We start from the raw sequence: 18,807 nt of genomic DNA on the forward strand, positions 1-18,807 counted from the left end.
TAAGCAGCAACTAATGTACTAAAAGACATGACAGGAATCTCTAGGTCTTACCTAGATGTGGAAACCTCCACATTTTCTCCACAGTACAAAACTAATGCATAAGTGCTAACTCAGCAGCTCAGCAACAAGATATGCACTCACATATATGTCCCCTTCCACCGAGGAATACTGCCCTAGCCAGGGGAAGGAGCGCAGAAGAAGGGAGGGGGCAGAAGTCCTCCTGAGACTTGTGAAACCTGGAGGGTCAAAGTGAGAACTAACTAAATAAATAAATATGGGAGCCACTCATAAATTGTATGTAAAAACAGACTGGTTAGCCTTGCAAAAATAATAATCAAGAAATGATCCCCACCTTCCTATCTACTCAAGTGATTTGCTCACTCCATAACTTACCCCATTTGCTCACCACATACCCCACATACTTCCAGGAGGAAAAAGAGAAATCATCATTTACACCAGGGGTCAGCAACCTTTTCCAGCTGTGGACCGGTCCATTGTCACTCAGACCATTTTTTGCTGGGGAGGGGGGGAAATACACGGATTCCTATGCCCCACAAATAACCCAGAGATGCATTTTAAATAAAAGCACACATTCTACTCATGTAAAAACACGCTGATTCCTGGACCATCCACGGGCCGGATTGAGAAGGCAACTGGGCCGCATCCGGCCCATTAGGTTGCCTATCCCTGATTTACACTGTGCTGTTTTACAGTGCAGTACTAACAGCAGTCCCTCCCACTAGTCCTCACCACCCCATCCAAGTTATGAATGCCAACACTTTTTCATGGGTCAGAGAGAAACAGTTGTGGCATGTGAGCAGCTCTTCAGAAGCTAAGCACATACTTTCTCTTGATCTCTCTCCCTGCAATTCACTAAACCAAATTCAGATACGCAAATGCAGGAAGACTCATTGGCTCTCTGCCCTAGTCTTCATCTACTTTCTAAAAGGCAAGAATAGATCTAGGCACATACGACTCTCAGGGGAGAGCATTCCACAACAGATAAGGTGTGGCAAAAGCTGAACATTTATAATTTATAACTCACATTTCCTCTCTGAATAGAGATGCCCAAAACAGCTAAAGCAATACACCAACAACATAGCAATGATATTTCATTTTAAAAAATCTCCACCACAACAAAACATCCAAGAACGGAACACAAGAGAGCCAGACTATAAAACCCCCTAAAACCACAAAAGTCAAAAGCTTTTTATAAAAGAACTTTCTAGTTGAATGAACACCAGCAAAGGAGGAGATAACCTAACCTCCTGTGGCAGGGAGTTCCATATAAATTATGGCTCTATTTACTCCATTGGCATTAGGAATTGTCTGAAGCTCTGTTATAAAGTTTTATGTTTATATATACAATGCAGAGTTAGGAGCAAAGGTTCCAATTTGAATGTCTTAAGAACTACCCAAAATGCCTATTGTTTCAATAGCTAGCATGCACAGACAAAGAGCTTCTGCATATTGTAAAGGCCACTCGGGCCCTCTGCAGAAAGATGCCCCTGTGGAATCTCTGTCAATGAAGGCTGAATACCCCGTGTTAGAAAGAAGGGGCTCTTGTCACAAATTTTTCCAAATACAAATTTGTCCTAAATACAATGCTTTATCATAACATTGTATGACGACCATTAATTGACATGCAAGGGAAAGGGTACATTAGGCTAAACCTGAAGTGGTCACCAAGGACAGCAACTAAAAAAAATGGTGCCTGTTTCTATTTAGACAGCAATATTCTGAATTCTATTTTTTGGTCGAGTGCAATGAAATGTTGGGAACTGGCTTTTCAGATTGGGTAGATAGACATAAAGAAGAGCCATGGTAGATCATAAAAAATACTCTCTTCTCTTACACCCTTTTGCTCTCTGCTCTCGGCGATCAACCAAATGCACATGGGAAGCTCAAAAGCAGAACACGAAGGCAACATTCCTCTCCCACTTGTTCCTAGTAGTCACTGAAAACTTTATCTTCAATAAAGTTGTCTAATCTCCCATTAAACACAGACAAGCAAAACGACTTAACACTGTGATAGCTGGGCTGCACAAGGACCCCTAAAATGCAAAGAATGCATCTCAGGTAGACAGCACATTCATCTGCATTACAGTGTCACACATTTAAAACTTCATGAGTCTGTCACCTCCCATTTCCAATCCCATTATCTGGGATAAGGATTGTTTTTTGCACCTTCTCAACTGTGTTCCAGACAATTTACTCACCACTACCACAATTACTACCAGTCACCACCACCAAGCAGAGTTAAACAGGACACAAACAGAACTGAGCCAAGCCCTAACTTCACAGGTCCCATTTGGAGTTCAGAGTCCTTCCCCACCTTCTCCAAATTTGTATCTCCCATATAACATTAGACTCTGTTCAACACAAATTTCAAGATGAGTGCTCACAATATTGTTGGCAATTCAGCTACAATGTAAGTGGTACAATTATTACCAATGCTTACAAAAGTGTATTAATACATTAAAAAGTAGTCTGATATAGACTTAAGACAAGAATGAGTTGTCAGAGTCAGCAGGTCTACCTTTTGCTTATGAAAGGATACACTAGCCCTCACATTCAGCCTTATATAAAAACTATCTTTTAACTAGAGAAATAGCCTACAGTTTTCCTGGGCTACTTATCTTCTTGTTGCCTAACCCTTCTTCAGAACTTGGGTTAACTATATCCCATTTTATTCCCCCTACCAAATGCTAGCATCTAGAAGGTGATGTTTCTGTTTTCTTGCTATCAAACAATAGCATATATTAATATTATGCCCAACAGAACACAAGAGTAACAATGACAAAAAAAATATGCTACTGAATATATAACAAAAACAGACAAAGGGGGAAAGCAAAGAATTGTGGGTATCTCTTACAAAAGCATTTCTTATCATTACAGGACACAACATGGGAAACTCCATGAAAATGTCCCAGAATCACAGAATCATGTGTGAGAACATGCATTTTTTCCCATTAATCAAGCTGAAAGCAAAGACATGTTCAGCTACATTACTTTATAACATTACGTTTTTAAATTGGACAGACATAAAATTCATATTAAATGCCGAAAGTCTACTGTATGTACAGATCTAGCTACAGAAGGGCTAACAGCAATGAGAGAAATGATAAAATATTTGAAAATGAATTTCAAGTGAAAGCAACAATAGTCTGAAGAGAGACAAAAAACAGTACAGTCATACCTCGGGTTACAGACGCTTCAGGTTGTGTTTTTTCGGGTTACGGACCGCTGAAACCTGGAAGTACCAGAACAGGTTACTTCCAGGTTTCGGCAGTTGCGCATGCGCAAAGTGCTGAATCGCAACCCGCGCATGCGCAGACGCGCCGCTGTGGGTTGCGAACGTGCATCCGGAAAGGATCACGTTCGCAACCCGAGCACCCACTGTATTGTTGAGAAACAGTGCCAATGAAATATTCCATAAACCAATAATATATTCAGTGCTTTGGTTGTTATGAAAACCCTACAAATGTGTTAAGGATCATAAGAATCTAAGCTTATCCATGTTTGCTTTGAACACACATTCCTGCCATCTGATTACAAAAAAGAGCAAGAAAGAAACAGCTTGATATGACAGCAAGGGATCCCAGAGAGGAGACTGCAGCATTCCTGGCCCAGACCTCCTCCTGCACTGCTGCAAGCTAAGCCATGGTTTGGCCAAGCATGTTATCTAAACCCAGGTTTTTGCTTTGTCTTCTCCAAAGAAACCATGAGCTGCAAACCACAAAACAAATATTGGTTACAGTTTGTGGTTTTTCTAGAGCAGGGTTTCCGAAACTTGAGTGTCCAGCTGTTTTTGAATTACAATTACAATAATCCCTGACCACTGGTCACGCTAGCTAGGGATGATGCGACTTGTAGTCCAAAAACTGTTGGAGACCAAAGTTGGGGAAACCCTGGTCAAGAGGAAGAGAAACAATAGCCCACCGTGCCCAACTGTCTTTTGATCCACCTTTCTTTATGTCAAGTTGGTTACACAAGACACTGCGCTCACAACCTGAACATTGATCCCAGAGGGAATGACAACAGGATTGTGCTTGTAAAGCCCATGAATTCAAAGTCAACTTCTTATGCACGCTGATTATTTGACAGAGCTTGAACAAATCAACACACCTTTGTATATTTATATTCATGCTTACTATACTGCTTTGTTTGCTTATTATTTGCAGGCTACAACATGTTCCATTTGTATTGCGGCTTGCAAAAAACAAGCAAACCACCACAATACAACTTTAAAAAATCACTGCTGTAATGGTAATTTGAGAGTTCATAGTTCGCTATTTAATCTTGTTATATTTGTTTAATTTCTATTTTATAAGTTAGCCCGAAAAATATTTAAACTGAAAGGCAGAAAGTTTTAAATAAATAAAACTAAAAAGAAAAGCAATCAAGTATATTACTGTACAAAGAGAATTACATACATAAACCACTCTGAGGGCTTTATTGCTTAGACAGTAATTCAGTTGTACAAGCTAACCAACTTGTCACATTTTGCATGGATGTGATTTTTAATGTTCTAATGAACCAAAACCAGATTTTCTCAAGGAAATACTTCTTCATGACTATGGCTAGCATGTTGGGATTCACCTAATTATGTCACATATAATTAATACCATCATGGCATGTTCAACGGAAGGTGTTTCTGCCCAAATTTTGACCACCTCCCCCTTTCTCCTGTTGTGATATAGCCCATCCTATTTTAGGGGTTCAGGAAGGGATAAGGGGGTGAAAAAGGCACTTTCTCTCAACACCCTTTCACCAACACTTCTCTGAATAAATATATATGCATATCCTGTGTATGACAAGAAAACTTGTGTGGCAACTCTGGTCAGCTCCGGTACATACTCAGAAGGAAATGCTGTCACTTGCCTCAGATGAATCGGAACGTTGCCTTAAATAAAATTTGAATGAACAGCATTCTACCATACCACATTCCAAAGGCAGAAACACCATGACATATCAGTAATAATGCAGGTCATCTTAAATATGTTTCATCCATTCTAATAATATGCAGTGCAAGAATTTCAATCTCATTTTCAGTTCACTAGGTCAGGGTATTCCGACTGAAAGCCAAAGGCCAAATCTGCCCATAATTGCTACAGTGGGGAGAGCCTCCCTTCCTTTCCCTTTACCTGCCACTTCTTGATGGCCAATCACACAAACCTCTCTCATACTTGTTTCCACTCCAGACCAGAAGGCCAGAAGCAGCACAAATAGCATTGTTTTGAAGCTTGCAACAGATTTATTTCTACAGCCTTGAACTGAAGTCTATTGTTCTATAACATGTCTGTAATTCCATGGAGTAGCAATACAACTATCTGCTGAATGTAACAGGTTATTCAACCATTAATTCAAGTGCAGTGGTATACAAAGGCAGGACACAAAACCATAGAATGCTCATAAGGATTATGAAAGTTTATTTACTATTGGACACACACAAGATTAAATCCTGGCTGAGAGTGATTCTTTCTAACCTACTGAAGCCCAGGAATTTTTTTTAAAAAAAATTTCAACTACTGCACATTTAAAGTTGCATCCTCTTCATATGATGTCCCATAGGAGCACATGTGTTGTTCCAGAGTTTGATTTTGTCTCCCATACTTTTTAAAACCTATATGAAGCCACCAGGAGAGGTTATCAGAGAACCTGGGGTGATGTGTTGTCAGTACAATGGTGACACTCAACTCTTTCTCTGGGGTTTGAAGGAACAGCCTGATCTAGATAATGTTGCATTCCCCTAAATAAGCAGGTGTGTAGCTTGTGGGTACTGCGTGAGCCATATCTGTCACTTAAAGTCACCATGGCTTCAGTGGCAAATAAGCAATAAGCACTCTCCCAATGCTACTCTCTAGACTTGCCCCTACAGAGAGGATCACAACCACTACAGTTCAGTGTCTCCAATAGCAATGTCAGAGTGGGTCCGGGAGGATGCAATGGTAAATGGTATCAAAAGCCACAGAAAAATCAAGAACAGTAACATTCCCCATGTCCCACCCTCAATCAAGAAATTAGGGCAACAAAGGCTGATTCAGTCCTATATACAGGCCTGAACCAAGAACAGGAAGGATAATCTAGACTACAGCAATATATTCTATGAGGGGCTGCCCTTGAAAATGGTACAGAGGTTTCAAAAGAGAAAACCTTCCTCCACACCTCTGCAATGGCCTCCTCTGCAGATTTTAACTGGCAGGCAAGGCAAGCAAGCACAGGGGAAGAAGGTTTTTTTTTCTTTCAGGTATTGGTGACTTAAATCATGTAGGGTTTTATACGCCATCATGAGCACCTTAAGCCAGGTCAAAAATGCCAATGGCAACAATGCAATACTGTCTCCTAACACTGATTCAGCACCTGCACTGCCTCTCCTTATTCAGACGGAATGGATATCCTCAGCATGCCATTGATAATACTTCAATTAATTTTGGAAGAGGAGGTACCAATGAATCAAAAAGTAGCAAACATTAAACTTTCAATCTCAAGAATCAGGGAGAGAGTTTATTTGAGCATTACTCGTAAAATGTTTTACTGATAAGAAATCTTAAAATTATCATAATGAAAACCAGTTAACACCATCTCCATACACCAGTCTCTCAATTCTCTAGATCTCTACAGCATCACAGCATACCAGTCTCAAAGTTATTACTTCATGACACAGCTTCCTACCACACCTTCAGTTACACAGGCCAAACCAGAAACTATTTTTTATAACACCTCTCTGGGTTGTATGAGTCATCATCTTACTTCCTTTTATAATACAATCAAAACAGCTGCTCAGATTTAAAACAGATAACACTCAATGATCCTATGTTTTCCTTCAGATCAGAGAGCACAGTAGCCACCTTTTATAGGGAATTTGCTAAGCCAGTTTATTGTGGCAAAACAGAATGCAAACTTTGAAATTATCAACCCAAATGAGAAGCTAACTATTAAGTTATTCAGGACAAAACTGCTTTCTCAAAAGTTTTTCTTCTTTCATAAATATTGAACAAAAATATTAAGGTAACAGCTCTGATGCATTTTGCCACAAGAAAATATTAATGCATAAGAACAGGGGGCGGGATACCATTTTGAGTCTAAGGGCTAGATCCAGAACTGTCCAACCCTTCCTGTCCCAGCAGCACCCTTGTTGAAGACCACTCCCCCATCCTGCAAAAAGACAAAAAAGGATTGAAAAGGCTAAAACACATTTTTAGTCTAATTGCTGGGAAAGCAGTTTCCATTCAAAGTAAACTCTTTCTCCCAGTACTGTTCTTTGAAACTGGCCCACACTTATCCTTTCGACCTCTAATAGAGACGGAGAGAAACTAGCCTACTGCACAAAGATTTAAAAAACTGTTATTTGTTGCTTCACCCATTTTTGCTTTGGGCAAAACCAGCACCTCTGGCAGGTGGCTCCAGGAAGTTTGCCCCTGAGCTGGAACAAGTTCCCTACCCCTGCAGTAAGATCATTTACTAACCGAAAATGTCAATAAGACTATACTGTGACTAACCTGTATTTATTTATAATTTGAGAAATCAACATTCTACAGAACTCAGGTACAGTGGTTCCTCGGGTTAAGAACTTAATTCGTTCTGGAGGTCTGTTCTTAACCTGAAATGGTTCTTAACCTGAAGACCAATTTAGCTAATGGGGCCTCCTGCTGCCGCTGCATGATTTCTGTTCTCATCCTGAAGCAAAGTTCTTAACCCGAGGTAATATTTCTGGGTTAGAGGAGTCTGTAACCTAAAGCGTATGTAACCTGAAGCGTATGTAACCCGAGGTACCATTGTAGTTGGATGCCATAAAATAGGAATAAAAGATTACCGGGGGCAGGATGTCAGCAGATGACCCTAATGAGATCCAAAATGACATATCTTGGATCTTATTTAATACCTTTGATGACGTGCAGCCCCTGGTTCCACTAGAAAGTTCACAACACATCCTTGAACTAATAAATCACCTTTGTTTGATCCTGAAGTCAGATATTTCCCCCATTGTTTATTCTTTTACATAGAAAGCTGTCTTACTCCTGTTTAACAGGAGGACAATAGATTTTATTTAATAAATTTGAAATTTAACATGTTTATATTAGACAATTAGACTGAATTGTGAAAGTTTTTTCTAACTGACATAATAAACTAATACAAAAACCCAATGTATATTTTTCAATATGATTAATAATAATAATAATAATAATAATATCTTTCTTGTCATTCTTATGCATCTTAGCAGCAGCAAGAGAAAAAAACAAAGTGGGAGGAAGCTCAGGTAGGTGGAGCAGGATATAGGTTACTACCTGCTGAAGAATTTTCACAGTGCTGAAGTATGAGGGATCCTTTTGTCTTGGTCACATTGCTGTTACAGTACTTGTCTTCTAAGATCTAGTGTCAGGACAGGCTATGATATAAATACAATATACAGCCAAGATTTCAATCACAATCCGAGGCGGCTCTGGTTGTCCTAACAGATGATCTCCGTAGACAACTGGATTGAGGCGGGTCGGGACAGCTGATTCTTTCAGATTTGTCAGCAGCCTTTGACATGGTCGATCATGATCTTCTGGACCACAGCCTCGCCGACAATGGGGATACAGGCTGTGCTCTTTTATCTCTGGTCAGGAACAGAGGGTGACGCTAAGGAAGGAGATATCGTCGCGCCACTCCTTAGTGTGTGGAGTGCCGCAGGGTGCAATCCTCTCCCCGATTCTTTTTAACATCTTTATGCACCCCCTTGCCCAGATTGTCCGGAGCTTTGGGCTGGCCTGTCACCAATATGCTGATGACACTCAGCTCTATCTGCTGATGGATGGCCACACCAACTCGGCCCCAGACACACTGACCAGATGCTTGGAAGCTGTGGCTGGATGGTTTCGTGGGAGCCGAATGAAACTAAATCCTTAGAAGACAGAGGTCCTCTGGCTGGGTTGGGATGGCATGGGGATGAGGGACCAACTCCCTTCTCTTGCGGGGGCCCAATTAGTGCCATTGCCTTCTGTTAAGAGTTTGGGTGTAATCCTTGACACCTCCCTTTCCATGAAGGCGCAGGTTACAGAGATAGCCAAGGCGACATTTTTCCACCTTCGCTGCGTCAAGCAGTTGGTCCCTTACCTTTCCCTTCCCGACCTGGCCACAGTGATCCATGTGATGGTCACCTCCTGGCTTGACTACTGTAATTTGCTCTACGCAGGGCTGCCCTTGAAGCTGTCCCAGAAACTCCAGCGGGTGCAGAATGCCTCAGCGAGGCTCCTCACAGGGTCTCTGCCATGGGAGCATATTCACCCAGTGCTTTTCCAGCTGCACTGGCTCCCGGTGGAGTACAGGGTTTTGACCTTTAAAGCCCTTCACAGCCTAGGACCCTCGTACCTATGGGACCGCCTCTCCCGGTATGCCCCACGAAAGACCTTAAGGTCCATAAACAGCAACACCCTAGAGGTCCCGGGCCCTAAGGAAATTAGATTAGCCTCAACCAGAGCCAGGGCTTTTTCAACACTGGCTCCAGCCTGGTGGAACGCTCTCTCTCATGAGACCAGGGCCCTGCAGGATCTTATTTCTTTCCGCAGGGCCTGTAAGAGTTGTTCCGCCTGGCCTTTGGCTTAGAGTCAATTTGATTCCCTCCCTACTGATTCCCTACTGTTATTCTGATAGATAAACCACAGCAAAGCACATACAACATTTCAGATACACTGGCATCTTACAATCTCTTAAGGTTTCCCATCTTATAAACAAAGATACACAATAGTTCCTTTATTTCTAAGCCCAAAACTTTTACTATTCTAACCACAAGCTCTAGCCTTATAGGTTCAGAAAACTTGAAACATACCTTAGTTTTCATAGATTACCAATTTACTTAAAAAGAAGCATCAGTTAGCATCACTCCATAAACATTTTCAAAGTGTGATCCTTTCAATGAATAATTACTAAAAATCAGTCAGGACACAATCCTATGACCCTTTGCAGCTGCCATAGGATATTACAAATCTACCTGTCCACAGGGAGAGAGGGAGGTCCACCTTCAGAGGCCTCCTCAAGATTAAAAGGGTACATCAAGAGTAGATCTAGGGAGGCTTTGGACCTGAGGGCTCCTATTCACTTGACACAGGAGGGAAAATATGCCAGCCCTGGAGATGGTGCCCTCATTTTCTCTTCACCCACTCTTCCTCACCATCCACCCAGTAATTACAAGTCAGATTTGGCAGTTGCTTTGGCCACAGGTCTTCCCTCCCCCACTCCATTAGGATTGTTCTGCCCAATAATTTCATGAGTGTCAGGCAATTGTAGAAGTTTCTGCTTGCCAGTAACAACAGGTATCTGAATCTCTGAATCACACATTATCTCTGTATGCAGTGTTTAATCAGTTAGATTAGCCTAGTTAAAAAAAAACACAGCAACATCTGATTGATATGCAGGGGAGTCCCAATGTATAAACATCTGCTGCCTATTTTAAAAAGCTGTTATTAGACTTACATATAAACACTATGAATGACAAGCATCATCTTAAAAGAGGCATTCACCCCTATGGCGGCTGCTACAACATGCATGCACAATCTGAAAATATAACAAATGTCCTTTTTTACTTCAGAGGAGCTACAATTTCTTTCATATTCACATTTAAAATGATTACTTGATTAACGCTGCAATCTTGCACAGATGTATCCTACACAGACATTTCAGAGAATAAATACCGCCAAACTCAGTAGAACTTACTTACTTATTTATTTTAATTCATACGAAGATCACAGGGCAGTTCACAAAATAAAAAAACAAAATGAGAGCACAATATACATAACACAAAAAACCCAATATTCACCCCCCAATCATGTTTAAAAGGCCAAAGTACCATCCCCTATATTAGAAACAGCTGAATGATATAAGCAATACAGATCACTAAGGCATCAGCCAAACTCTTACTTCTTAGTTACTAATAATATTTGCATTGAAATGTTATCTTGGGCATAATGTGTAGCAGCACAATTATGAGCTTGTGCTACTGCAGGTAAACAGCAAATCAATGTCTGTGAACCAGGTCAGAGGGGTGCAGGAATCAACCTGTTTCTCCAAAAACTTCTTATTAATTTTAGTGAGAACAGCCTTGTGCCCATCTCTTTGGCCACAGAGCCTATATAATGACACAATAAAGGTAAAGGTACCCCTGTCGTACAGGCCAGTCGTGTCCGACTCTAGGGTTGTGCGCCCATCTCACTTAAGAGGCCGGGGGCCAGCGCTGTCCGGAGACACTTCCGGGTCACGTGGCCAGCGTGACGAAGCTGCTCTGGCGAGCAAGCACCAGCGCAGCACACGGAAACGCTGTTTACCTTCCCGCTATAAAGCGGTGCCTATTTATCTACTTGCACTTAGGGGTGCTTTCGAACTGCTAGGTGGGCAGGAGCTGGGACCGAAAGACGGGAGCTCACCCCACCGCGGGGATTCGAACCGCCGACCATGCGATCGGCAATCCTAGGCACTGAGGTTTTACCCACAGCGCCACCCGCGTCCCTAATGACACAATAGAAAGAGGCAAAAGCAGAAAATGGGACTTTTGTGTCACAGTCACACTTTTAGATCTAGAACAAGGGATACAAGACACCCTCTTATTTCATATGCAATATTCAAAAGCAGTCATAGATTCATATAATCAGACTGTTAAATGATAGGCTCTTTGTATCATGTACTGCTTATTGTATGGAATACAATAAAAGCATTCCTCTTTCAATCTTTGATATAGCACTTACATGATGCAAATGTCATGGGCAATCTCAAGTATTTACTTTTAGAGGTGATTTTATTATTATTTATGGAATGTATACCCCATTCTTTCAATTTATTTCTATGTATTTGAATTGCTCAGGCTACCTTACAATATTTTTTAAAAGAACATTAAATAGCAAAACATAAAAGAATTCAGGTGCAACAGATAAAAATATATTTAAAATTAGTGCTAATCATATAAAGATCATCAACCCAGACCCTGTGATCATCATGATGCCCCACAAGAGGTCCAAAGGGTGGCGACACAAGAATAAACATCCCCCCCCCCCCTTTTTAGAAAGATACTGGTGAGTGTCCTGCCTACTCCTGATGCAGTGGTACCTCGGGTTACATACGCTTCAGGTTACATATGCTTCAGGTTACAGACTCCGCTAACCCAGAAATATTACCACGGGTTAAGAACTTTGCTTCAGGATGAGAACAGAAATTGCGCGGCGGCAGCAGGAGGCCCCATGAGCTAAAGTGGTCTTCAAGTTAAGAACCGTTTCAGGTTAAGAACAGACCTCCAAAACGAATTAAGTTCTTAACCCGAGGTACCACTGTACATGTTTCAGAAACAAAGAATGTGGGTAGGGGATGTGGAGGCAAGGAAGGGGTCTAACCAAGATAAGGCAGAAAAGCCAATTCCTGCAGTGTAGACTGTTTGAAAGAATGGCACAAAGAAGACTTTGTGGTTCCAAAAAAGCTAAACAAATGAGGATGTGGTGCACCCTCGGTTATAGGAAAAACCTATCCTATTACCTCACTCTCAAAAAGGCCTTTTCATAGAAATCCAACATAAAAAGCGGCCACCTTATTTTAAAAAATCACTGTTGGTACATAAAGCTCAGTACTGCCAACACTGACTGGCAGCAGCTCTCCAGGGTTTCCTGAAGAGGTCTCTCATACCTGTACCTGGAGATGCCAGGGACTGGAGCTGTGGCCTTCTGCATAAAAAGCAGATGTTCTCCACCATGGAACTACAGCCTTTCCTCTGGTTTGGACCAGAGTATCATTACCTATGTAGTAGTGTTTCTGAGACAATCCCAAGTGACATCAATGACATGCTATGTCACACAGCAAAAGCCAAGTCATAGGAGCATTTCCACTCCTCAAACCTTATTCTAATAAGGTTTTTGATAAAAGAGTGGTAAGCTTGGACTTTTCAAGATGTGCAAAAAGAGTAATGAGTTCAATTATGGTGGAGTATGCTTACCAGCTGACACCATTCCTTCACAAGGGGTGATTTGATTAATGGCTAACTTATAAATGTAACTTGCATTAGATAAGACTTGAGGTTCTGCAACTAATTAGGGAAATTGTAACCTCCTGATTATGGCGGTTACATGCTTAAATCAGCCCTGGCTTGAACCACAGGGGCTTTCCTCAATGGCTTCAACTGCTTAGAGCTTAGTGAAATCACACACATAGCTCTGGGAATGCAAAAAAGATTCCAGTAAACAAAGGTCCCCAACAACTCCTGAAAATACTTACGTGCAGGTTTTATGGTCATACAAAAAGTAGCCCCACTGCTATTAATCTTTATGTGAAGGACAAATAAATTGCATGGCCCACATGACCAAACACACCTAGAAGAATCTTTCAAATAATTAGAAGCCAGGCCTAAACAAAGCAGAGAGAAAAGTATACTTCCAAGAACAAACTTATAGGGTGTGATTTAGTTTGCTGCAAGTTTTATTTTTTTGAAGGATTCAAATAGTTGTTTTAACACCTTTTATCAATAATTTTATTGTTTTGTTCTGTTTGTGAACCACCTTGTGGAATTTTTTTTACAATCAAGTGGTACATAAATGTTATCAAATGAATGAATAACATTTATGAAATAAAGTTGTTTCTCCTTAGGCAACCATATACTTGTGATTTCCCCTCTCCCAAAAAAACTTGCAATTTATATGCTTGAACTGTTTGATCAAGCATACCCACATCAAAAATGTAATGTAACACAATGGTGAAAATTCTACAGACCCCATTCTCACAATCAGATAGCACTACCAGCATTCTCTTCTTGGCTGGCCATGCACATTTTTCCATGAGAGTAAATGAGAGTAAGGGAAAGGCAGGCTATTATGATAGGCTATGGCATATAAAGGAAGTATTCATATCATAAGAACACAAGAGTCTTGCTGGATCAGACCAAAGGCCCATATTGTCTAGTATTCTGTTCTCATAGTGGCCAACAACATGCCCATAAGAAGCACACAAGCAAGACCTGAGCACAACAGCATTCTCCCAGAAGACATCTTTATTCAATTATATACTATGTGCTTATATCAGGCTTCACAACCTTTTTGGGTCTGGAAGCACATCACTACATGTCCAGATCTGATTCACGTTATGACATTATCACACTCCCAAGCTATTCCTGATTGGCTGGGATCACTCAGGGGTAGAAAAAAGACTGGCCAAAGAAAAAAGGTACAGTGGTACCTTGAGTTAAGTACTTAGTTCGTTCCGGAGGTCTGTTCTTAACCTGAAACTGTTCTTAACCTGAAGCACCACTTTAGCTAATGGGGCCTCCCGCTGCCGCCGCGCTGCCAGAGCACGATTTCTGTTCTCATCCTGAAGCAAAGTTCTTAACCTGAGGTACTATTTCTGGGTTAGCGGAGTCTGTAACCTGAAGCGTATGTAACCCTAAAGTAGAAGCAGGGCAGGGCAGGTTGCAAACTGTAGCAACACTCACTGAGGTTCAAGGAATTCTACTTATTTTGCCTCTCATGTTTTCTGAGGACAAGACCCCTGCTCATTCCGAATTTGGATTGTCATTTTTCTGCTCCTGACTTACACAGATCAACACACTTCATTTTCCAGTCAAGGAATAACTCTTACAAGAAAGTCCATGAAAAGATGGCATAAAAAACAATGCAAAATTTGGGCCCTTATGAACTATATATTACAGAAGTGATTCCCATAAAAGGAGTCTGGTTACATTATCTAGTCATTATTGTGAGTCAAATGTACTTCCTAGTAGCATCAAACCATAGATCAGCTGTGAACTTACTAAGAGGCATTAGGGAAGCACTTTCAGTCTCAGCCCATCTGCAATATAATTATGCTTTTCAGACTGTTGTAAGAATTACTGAGGTAATATTTGTAAAACACTTTGAAAACTTGAAGAGCACTGCCCCGGATTGCACATCACAGTTAATAATTTACAGTGATGACATCTAAGAATATTCTTTCACTCCTTCTTACTAGTATACAGAGAAAACAGGGCATGATTCCCTGGCTTCATGCCATGTCCATACCTGGGATCATGATTTATTTCATGCCAACAAACTGCAAACAGTACGCCAATAACAAACCTTGGCTACGTATCATTGTTTTTTGTGAGTGAATTCCTGTTTCAGACATAACAGAAATCCAGGGATTATGGTTTACTTCCTCCAGCACTGGAGGGTAGGGGGAGAGGGAAGAATTTAAATTGACCTCTTGGTTGAAATCAAAGTAAACAATTCACCATTCACCTTAGTGTGGCATGCAGTATGAATCACTAAATTGTTACTACTTCAGTTTATAACTTAGTTGTTTCTGTAAAATAATTCAGCACTGAACATAATTGTGGAGTCTTCTCTTAAACACCTTTCCGACACCTATCTGGGATATTTCAGCTAAACTATGCTTTCACAGCATGCCCATTTTCACAACTTATGCCCAATTAACTGGATACATGATGTTTGCCTGTAGCAGACCGGCAATTATACCACCCATGACATATAAAAGTGTAGTAGAGCATAAAAAAGTAGAGCTGTGGGGAAGGAGGTAGAGGGAGTACACAATGAGCAGTCTAGTTGCCACAGTGGTGGAGACACTCCTGCACCACAGTCAGACAGGATGAGACAGTGGAACCACTGTGAAGGAAGTGCAAGCCTTGTGTGTAAATGGCAGTTTGGAGGAAATGAGAAGAAAGTCACAACATGGCTCAGGTGGAAGCCTTACTGGACACACTCATCCAAGAAACATTTCTGTATTGCCAAAGCAAAGCTTTTTTTTAAATAGTTCAAACATGCACAAAGGCAGTCAGGTTCACCAGAAGTCATCTCATGGCACACCCAACAACCACAACAAAGTTCTGCCTGCACCTGGAATTTTGTGTGTGTGTGTTCATTCAAACATGGAAGGTTGATAAAAAAGGCATTATATTGCATTAAAGATGAAGCTTAAAACAAGCTCCATAATAATAAATAATGAAATTAGACTAAGAAGCCATCAGAGGAACATGTAGGTCTCAATGCTCCAGTCCGAAGCATAGATATTTTAGCATTATGTGTAGTAAGATAAGAATCAAAATAAGTCTACAAATGACTGAGCACTGGCCCATTTGACAGGTCATTTTTCTAGTTCTACCAGTCCCATTATCTAAAACAGATTTGAACAGGAATATCACAATAGATTTGAATAGCTAATCTAAGACAACTGGATCTTCAAGCTCCTATGTTGGCAGCTATCAACAACGTGACTGCACAACTCTAACCTGTCATAAAATGCGGAGAGCCAAATGATCAGATATAAAAAGAACTCTAATAACAAGCCACTTCCAACTATATTAGTGCTAACACTTTTTGAAATGGAGATAGATCACATACATTTTTGTTTCAGCAGAAGACCATGGAAGGCTTATTATTACATAAAATGTAAATTTAAACACTGCACAAATGTGTAAGGGAACATAAGGGTATTTCCTTTAAAGCTAAAATGAGTTCAGGATCTTTGAAAATAAATCTGAAATAATTCTCTCTAGATGTTAACTATTTAACACTAAAAAAAATAAATCAATTATTCATCACTGGGCTTTTGTTAACAACTAAAGACTAACCGGAGCCAAAATCAAGTGTAAATTTCCTTCTTTTCCTTGGGAACAGGCACATGATCAGCCTCCACCCAATAAGCAGAGAGCACAGTCTTGTTTTGCCAGCAGAGAACAATCTACCTATCAAAACTTCCCCCACACCACCTTTCATACTTAACTCAAGCATACAGACTGACCAGCCAAAAAGAATGTTGACAAAAACCTGATGGGGTGTGGCTTTAACCATTTTAAATTTTAAAAAAGTATCCAATCTTTTTCATTAAAAAAAAGTTTTAGTAGGAAATCTAAGTTTTTCCTGTAGAACTTGTTCCCATAATTGTGAAACTCGCTCATAATACTAGTTTTATGAGCATTTTCAAAACCATTCTGCTAATATCATAGGAAAGGAAAGCTCCCCTCCCCTTTTGAAGCTGAGCAGCTCATTTTAAGAAAATTATTTGTGGACAGATGCATCTCTTTTTTACAGGTTAGTTTCCAAAACGGGTTGGGATAAAGTAGACGATGATAATAATTACATCTCTTTTCCAGGTCTTGACCACACCATCCCTTTCAATTAAGAGTAATTCCCTGATAACCCTCCCTCCCCCTTTCACCCCGGATTCCTACACAACAAGCCTATTCTTATTCGATACACGCCAATGTTTTCCCCGCCAAACACACACACACAGAGAAACAAACAAACGCTCCCCTGCGACATTTCCTCCTAAGCTAAGCCACGATGTTTCAGGGCACGGCAAAAGGGGCAGCCTGTTTCCATAAATGCCACTAGTCCGCGAGACCACTTCGAATCAAAGGAGTACTTTAGTTGGGGGGGGGGGGTGGAATAGACGACCAGCGGTGATAGTGAGGATGACGGGGAGGGTTCAGCAAACACTAGCAATCGCTAGAAAGAAAGGCTGAGCCAAACTCTGGAGGGGGCGGGGTGGGCGAGCCCCGTACCTTGCCGGGCTGGGGGCGCGATCGTAGGAGCAGCAAGGCATGGGGGGGGGGAGCTCACATCAAAGAGAAACACGAGAGCAGCGCCTCTTCCTCGCAGGGTGTAAATAGTCAGATTGGGGCGGGGGGAGGGATACTGTCTTTACAAAAGAAGGGAGACACGGAGGGTGCAGGTACGGGAGGCTTATCTCGTCGCCCAGAGCAAATGGTGCCGCCCCTCCTCGCTCTCACCAGCCCAGAGCAAATGAGGGCCCGTGCAGGTCGGCCGGCCGGCCTGCCTGCTCCGCATCCAAAGGGGATTTTAGGGGGCGCTGGACATAATCTCCCTCCATGTGATCGTGCCAGTGAAGTGGGCACGAGGAAGATCGGAAGGCAATACTATAATGAAGGATCTCTTTTCCCGGAGGGGGGGGCGAGCGGGGGGCTGCCGGGTCCCTCACCTCGGGAAGGGGCGGAGCCTCCCCTCCGCGAGGATGGAGGCGTCTGTAGGAAGCGCCGCCACCGCCGGCCTCACCTCCGTAAGGAAAGGAAGGGAAGGGGGGACAGTAGCTGGCCGGGAGATATGTCCGTGTGGGGCTGCGTGTGCAGACGCTGATCCCCTCCCCCTCCGCCCGCTTTCGGCTCCGGGGAGGGAGAAAGGGGAGAAAGCCGGCCGGGCGGGCGCTCACCTCGGTGGGGGGGCTGATCTCGAACAGGTCCAGCCGGTTCGCGTTCCAGTGGTTGATGATGTCGGCCAGCTTGCGCCGCTCTTCTTCCCGGCTGCCGCCGCCGCCGCCCGACATCCTCCTCAGCAGCCCTCCGGGGCTCCCGGAGCCAGGAGCTACACGGCGGGAGGGCCGCGCGGAGTTCCCGGCGGATTTGTAAGGGGGCGGAGGGGTCCGAAGGAGGGAGGAATCCGGTCGCTGGTGCCGCCCCTCCTCGCTCTCACCAGCCCAGACTTTGCCCTCTTCTCGCTTGCTGAGGGAAGCGCGGAGCGGCTCCTGGCTCGGTGGCAGCGCTTCCTGTTCGGTAGCGTCTCTCAGTCCTCCGCCTCGCGGAAAGCCGTCGCCGCCGCCTCCTTCCCCGCCCCGGTTGTCTCCTTTCCTCCCTCCCCGCCTTTTCTCTCTCTCACACACACACACACAGAGAGAGAGAGGGAGGGAGAGACACCGTTCCGTGCGCGCGGCCGCTCAGCCGTTCTTTCGCGAGCGCGTCACAAACGCCGCTCTCCTCCTCCTCCCCCCACCCATCCTTCCTTGCGCGCGTGCGCGTGCGTGCCTCCTCTGTGCTTCTAATGCTCGGGTGTCAGGTCAACAGCCCGGCGAGCG

At 42.6% G+C, this 18,807-nt stretch overlaps 1 protein-coding gene across 50 annotated transcripts in view; it reads right to left on the reverse strand.

Annotated features, from left to right (window-relative positions):
- The window catches only part of AFDN (afadin, adherens junction formation factor), an 88,256-nt gene extending 69,495 nt beyond the window's left edge, over positions 1-18,761 (reverse strand). For 40 of the 50 annotated variants that reach the window (XM_083434005.1, XM_083434001.1, XM_083433973.1 and 37 more), the window contains exon 1: positions 18,169-18,761. In XM_083434005.1, the coding sequence (XP_083290131.1) occupies positions 18,169-18,282 (114 nt within the window). In that variant the 5' untranslated portion in view covers positions 18,283-18,761. The remainder of the gene's footprint in view (positions 1-18,168) is intronic. The other 10 variants (XM_083433975.1, XM_083433972.1, XM_083433984.1 and 7 more) reach the window with 3 other exon arrangements.
- Between the last annotated feature and the right edge of the window lie 46 nt (positions 18,762-18,807).

Source organism: Podarcis tiliguerta (assembly GCF_965153285.1).
Source record: "Podarcis tiliguerta genome assembly, chromosome: 3".
NCBI classification, from domain to species: Eukaryota; Metazoa; Chordata; class Lepidosauria; order Squamata; family Lacertidae; genus Podarcis; species Podarcis tiliguerta.